At 36.6% G+C, this 6,000-nt stretch overlaps 1 protein-coding gene across 1 annotated transcript in view; it reads right to left on the reverse strand.

Annotated features, from left to right (window-relative positions):
- The window catches only part of LOC107743929 (stabilin-2-like), a 40,233-nt gene extending 35,348 nt beyond the window's left edge, over positions 1–4,885 (reverse strand). Inside the window, exons 1-7 of the mRNA XM_016557385.1 lie at positions 4,799–4,885; positions 3,981–4,108; positions 3,632–3,738; positions 624–709; positions 470–536; positions 280–375; positions 74–196 (exon numbers count right to left, since the gene is read on the reverse strand). Of these exons, the coding sequence (XP_016412871.1) occupies positions 74–196; positions 280–375; positions 470–536; positions 624–709; positions 3,632–3,738; positions 3,981–4,108; positions 4,799–4,885 (694 nt within the window). The remainder of the gene's footprint in view (positions 1–73; positions 197–279; positions 376–469; positions 537–623; positions 710–3,631; positions 3,739–3,980; positions 4,109–4,798) is intronic.
- Between the last annotated feature and the right edge of the window lie 1,115 nt (positions 4,886–6,000).

Raw genomic sequence — 6,000 nt, forward strand, 5'->3', positions numbered from 1 at the left:
AATATATAACCCACTTCTCAATAAAGATTTAACAAACCTTTCCTACCATTAGCAGTGTAAGTGCAGTACTCACATGTACACTGGGTTCCATCACCTTGATAACCAGGTTTGCACATGCACAGAAGCTGCCCTGTGGACATGTCCTCAATACAACGAGAATTCGGCCCACACCGCAAAGCAGCACATGCTGGGAGCTCTGAAGAGAAAAAACACACTCACTCTTATGCTGCTCCAATGTCACATGTATCATATACACACAGAAATACTCCAAGGTCTTACCTCGATCGCAGTCTATGCCAGTGTACCCAGACAGACATGTGCACTGTCCCGTGCCCTTCACGCCACTGTCACATATGCCATTCTTGCAACTACACACTGAATAGCACATGTATCAGTTAGAGCACAGTACCAACACCAACAAAACACAAATCAATCAATACAGCTGTACAGAACAAAAAGTGACTCTAACCGTTACTGCACGTGTGTCCATATAAGTTTGCTTTACAATCCTCACAAGCTGTTCCCTTAAAACCTGGCTGCAAAAAAAGTCCAAACCGTCTCATCGGTTGCTCAATAATAGTGTGTTTGATTCAGACAGAAGAAGAGAAGGAAAGGAAACTTACTGCACATGTGCAAGTCCCATTGCCCGTTATACCATCTGAGCAGACTCCATTATTGCTGCAGGGTATCGCTGCTGATCCTGGACATTCTATTGACAGAATAAAGGATGTCTTTAATTAGATTTCATGATATTAAAAGTGAATAAACCTTTTTAAATTGTTTGTTTCAATCAGATAAAATGGCCAATTTGGAGACATCAGTCACACATTTGAGTAGAGAATGATGCTAGCAACACCAAGGTCATGGGAATGCATGGATTTAACCCTCATGTTGAGATCTGGTCATTTTGACCAGGAGAGGATTTTCTTCTTCCTCACTAAAACTTATTGACTTTGCTCACAGCTCTTCCAAAAAAAAAAAAAAATTCATCTTGGTAGACTTTTGGTGTTCCGAGTCAAAAATGACCAGCTTACAAAAAATAGCTTGTAAATCTCTCATTATGCTATATTTTTTATCAAACACTTTGATCGACTTGTTCTATTTCAATTAGCACAGGTTTTGTTTTCTTTTTGGAACTGACTGGTTGTAGGCCTTACTGATCTGAGCTTATGCACCTCAGTTTTTGAGTGAACATTGCCAAAATTAACCATAAATAATGCTTTATTTTGAAATAATACTTTGAATAATATTTTTAAAAACTCAAAAACTGAAGTGCATAAGCTCAGATCACTGAGGCCCATGCCCAATCATTTAAAAAAAGAAATAGGCTACAAAACTTGTGGTAATTGAAACAAAACAAGTTGACCGAAAGATTGAATCCAAGATTTGGTGATAATATTGCATATTGAAAGATTTAAAGCAATTTTTTAAAAGGCCAAATTAGGTAAAAGATTTTCAGCACAGCACAAGTGTTAAAAAATATATACCAGCACCTTGAAAGTAACATAAGATTTTTTGGATAACTGTGCCAACATGCATAAAATGTAAATGTAAAAAATTGTATTTGTTTTCAGTTTTGATAAGGGCGAGGTCAGCAAGATTGGGTGAGAGTGATGTGAGGGCAGATACTTTGACTGTTTTCTGTTCAATTTGAGTAAGACTGATCTGAGATCATGGTTTTCTAAGACTGATCTTTGGTCAGTGGGTTTGGGGTGGTATGGTCTCTGCAAGAGGATATGAGTTAGCAGAGTTTCTCTGTTCTTCAAACAGCCCCTCGTCTGTTCCACTGACCCTCATTCATCCTTTCCTTCCCACCATTGTTGTCCTGGACACTTAGTCCTGACAAAATCCCTTCATCGAGATCAGATCCTTCCCGGCAACTCATACATACACATACATCACCCACAGACATGACACAACAAATAAAAGCCACACTTGCAGAATATGCAGACAGTTGGTCATGAGCAGGCCCACTTTCTGCACTTTCTTCACATTTTCTGCACTTACTGAGAAGGAAAATTTTGTGCAAATGGGTAGAATACTAATCTTCACAAATGAACAAGTTCAAAACAGTGACTATAAATCCAAGAAAAATGCTACATGTTGCTCTATGCAAATCAGATTTTTGGACAGTCTAGTTCTGAATTTCCTCCCATAATGCTTCACTAAGCTTCCATAATGCTGACCCGTCTCATAGACGCAAAGGTCAAATCATTTAACTCTTGAGGAACAATGCAGGAAGTTCTGCTGATAAAAGACCAAAGAAACCAAGACAACACACAGCAACTAAAGTGCTTGACTCAGCGAACTCATAGTGGGATCTGTTTGAGTGCTGACAGACAGAGGAAATACTGGAAATGAGACCTCCACAGTGTGTTGGTCAGCAAATTCCAGTGGTACGGAGGCACAGACCTGCCATATCCCTCTCAGAGGGAAGGAAGTACACAAATCCCTTGTTCCACAGCAGCTCAAAACTTCCTCTCATAGTGTGTGACAAGACACACAATAATATGTCAGCTTATATGTACTGGACATACAGCTCCCACAGGAAAAACAACTGTGAGAAACAACACCATCATGGTCTCATAATCACATAAAATGTTAAAAATGGAAACAGAAAGGATAAAGTGTGCCTCCCAAATATTGACAACTTTGGAAGGTCACATTCATGCATATGGGATTTATATCCCTAGTCAAAAAAAGAATGCTAATGGAATTACTATCATAATTTGAAACCGGTCCAAAAGGATCTTATCAGAATCAAATAAGAATTCTAATAAGACTCACATAAGATACACTCTTAAAAATAAAGGTGCTTCACGATGCCGTAGAACCTTTTTGTCTAAATGGTTCCATAAAGAACTTTTAACATCTGAAGAACCTTTCTGTTTCACAAAAGGTTCTTTGTGGCAAATGAAGGTTCTTCAGGTTATAAAAAAGGTGAGAAAGAGATGGTTCTTCAAAGAACCTTTGACTGAATGGCTCTTTGTGGAACCAAAAATGGTTCTTTTATGGCATCGCTGTGAAGAACCTTTTGAAGCACCTTTATTTTTAAGAGTGTACTGCTGGATAAACTAAAATTCCTACATCCTAGTTTATTTCTTCTGGAAGTTCAGTTGATCCAGTAGGATCATATTTTATTTTTAGAGGATGGATGCTTTTATTGGTTATATTATGTCATTGCGATCCGTTAGGATTGGTTAAGACAAAATTATGAGAAATCGTCATTAAAAACTGATATGAATTATGACAGAAATTCTATTTCCATTCCTTTAGGATCTTTTAGACTAGGAATGATAGTAATAGTTATGTTTTTCAACTTCTTTTCCCAGGAGGAGCCATGTTTCCCCTTGTTTGTGTTTCAGTCTTGTTAGTGGTCGCATCAGGATAGCTCCTGTCCCGACTCTTCCGATCAAAATATTCCCTCAGTGTATCTTCCCTCACAGAATGACTGAAATTCCTAATTCCATTTAAAATGTGTACAAATCAGAAAAGAACACAACAATCGCTTTTAGGTCATATTCATCTGGTTTAAGAGGTTACTGATGTCATAGGTCTTCTATGGAACAGAATTTAAACAGAATTCTACACAAACAACCACATAATTCTTCTTCAGTGACCTCAAACTCACCAATGCAGTCATTGCCCCAGTAACCTGGACAGCACTTGGGCTCCACCGTGTCTTTGTAACACTCGAACGAACAGCCCGTGACAGACAAAGCTAATGTGATGTGATACCTAAACACACATTGAGAGATTATTGTATAATTATTGCCTCTGTATTTTGCTTATGCACAAAGGAAACATCTCATCTTGTCACAAAAGCTGTTAAAACAGTGGGCTTTTTTGTCAGATATAATAGTATGGTATTTAATTCTAAATAATTCAAAGAGCTTTTAAACAAATTGTTACTGTCCTTGTGGACACATTTGGTCCCCATAATAGCAAAACCTTACCAGCACTCACAAACACACATTTACCTGCAGTCCTTTGCACTTTTCTCTGGCTGCCTCTTGGTGTAGCCATCAGGACATTTTACTAAAGGCGTCAAGGAGCAGGAATGACACCTTGATGTAGTCACCACCTGGATGTTCTGATCACAGCGGTTCTGGCCACAGACACCAAACAAAATCACATATAAACACACGTACACATAGCATATTAGTTCTCACAACAAAAAAAGCAAACAAAAGACTGTGTTCAGTGCAATGTTCCCTTTCATATGGCATTTTCACAAAACCAATAAAGTTGGAAAGCATGCTGGATCTTAACACCTGTCACTGATTTTCCAAGGAGATTGACCTGATTTGTTCATGACTTTACAGCTGACCAATAACATTCTCAGGATTATCTTACCCAGCATTCCACTGTGCATGTCAGTCGATACTGAAGAATTGCTTACATAATGTGTCTTAAAGTGCTACATTTTCCACATTTTTCAACTGCAACCACAGAAATGTAAACATTCACCAACTAAAAATAGAGAAAGTATCCCTGGAAATGGATATGAGCATTAATATCAAAGAGAACTGCATGTTTATGTTGTTCTATGATTGTAGACTGACAAAGTATGTAAACAGGAAACGGAAGTAGAGCAAGATTTGATTTGAGACAGAGTTCAACTGATTAACCTTGGAAAGCATATATATGTGTCAGTACAAGTAAACCAAAAAACTGCTTTCTCTATTAATTCTACTCTACTAACTTGTTTTATCTTGCAGAATAACTGTTAAAATCAATATGTCACTTATGATCACCCGTATTGCATCATGGCATGTTGTATGAGTGTGAATCTCACCTGCGATGCTGCACCAGCTGTACAGAGTATCTCAGTCCCCAGCAGTAGGATCAGACCTCCACAGATTGAGTTTAAGAAGAGCTTCATGGTAATTATACTTTCTGTTTCTTTTTCACACTCTTTCTGGCTCTCTGAGGTCCTTCAACAGACTGTGGCCACACAGGTTGGCCTTCTGCCTTTTCAACAGTTCCTCCCTCTCTCTTTCCTGTACCGCAACAACATGAGAGTCAGAGGGCGACACCTTCCCCTAAAATTTCAGGCAAATGCCTAAATCCCTTTCAAATTACACATACAATTATCACTCTTTCGTTAACCATACCAGAGAAACCCATTAAATAGAGAAAATAATTATGCTTGGTGTTGTGTTGAGACCCAAGAGCACTGTAAAATCAATCAATCAATCAATCAATCAATCATTTTCATATTGTAGTGTTTTTTTAATTGTTTTTAGTACAAGTAATATTTAAGTTTACTTTTAATGGTTTAATGTTTGTTTTTAAAATCATCTTTTTCTTGTTTTAAGAATGTTGTTCTAACATAATCTATCTAAATTTAGTTTAAAAGCCAGAAAAAAGAAAGAAAGAAAGAAAGAAAGAAAGAAAAAAAAAGCCAATGGGGAAAGTTTAGTTAAAGATATAATTCTGTTACAGAGGATTGATTTTGCAAATCATTTTTTCTCATTTGAAAGATGCTGACATATTTTTACTGGAAAACCAGACAAAATGCTGATTAAGAAAATGAATTTTGCAGTGTGGAAATGAGATCATTATGGAAGCTTGTTTCTATGGAATAAAAATAAAATAAATAAATAAGAAAGATAATTGTGACTTTTTTCTCCCAATTATAAGTTTATATATCACAATTCCAACAATTTTTCTCCGAATTGTGAGTTTATATCTCGCAATTTAAACTTTTTTTTTTCACCTAATTCAGAGTTTACATAAAAGTATAACAGGTAATTGCGACTTTTTTTCACGATTGTGAATTTATATCTCACATTTTGGACTTTTATTCTCAGAATTGTGAGTTCACATCTCGTAATTCTCAAAAAGTCAGAATTGTGAGATATAAACTCATAACTGTGAGGAAAAAAAGTTAGAATTGTGAGTCGCAATTACCTTTTTTTTTTTTTTTTTTGGGGCATTTAGAAATTGCTAAAAATTTAATTTCTTAAAAGGGAGAATAATGAAGTTATGGATTTT

The sequence above is a fragment of the Sinocyclocheilus rhinocerous genome, unplaced genomic scaffold (genome assembly GCF_001515625.1).
Source record: "Sinocyclocheilus rhinocerous isolate Xijiao unplaced genomic scaffold, SAMN03320098_v1.1 scaffold551, whole genome shotgun sequence".
NCBI lineage: Eukaryota > Metazoa > Chordata > Actinopteri > Cypriniformes > Cyprinidae > Sinocyclocheilus > Sinocyclocheilus rhinocerous.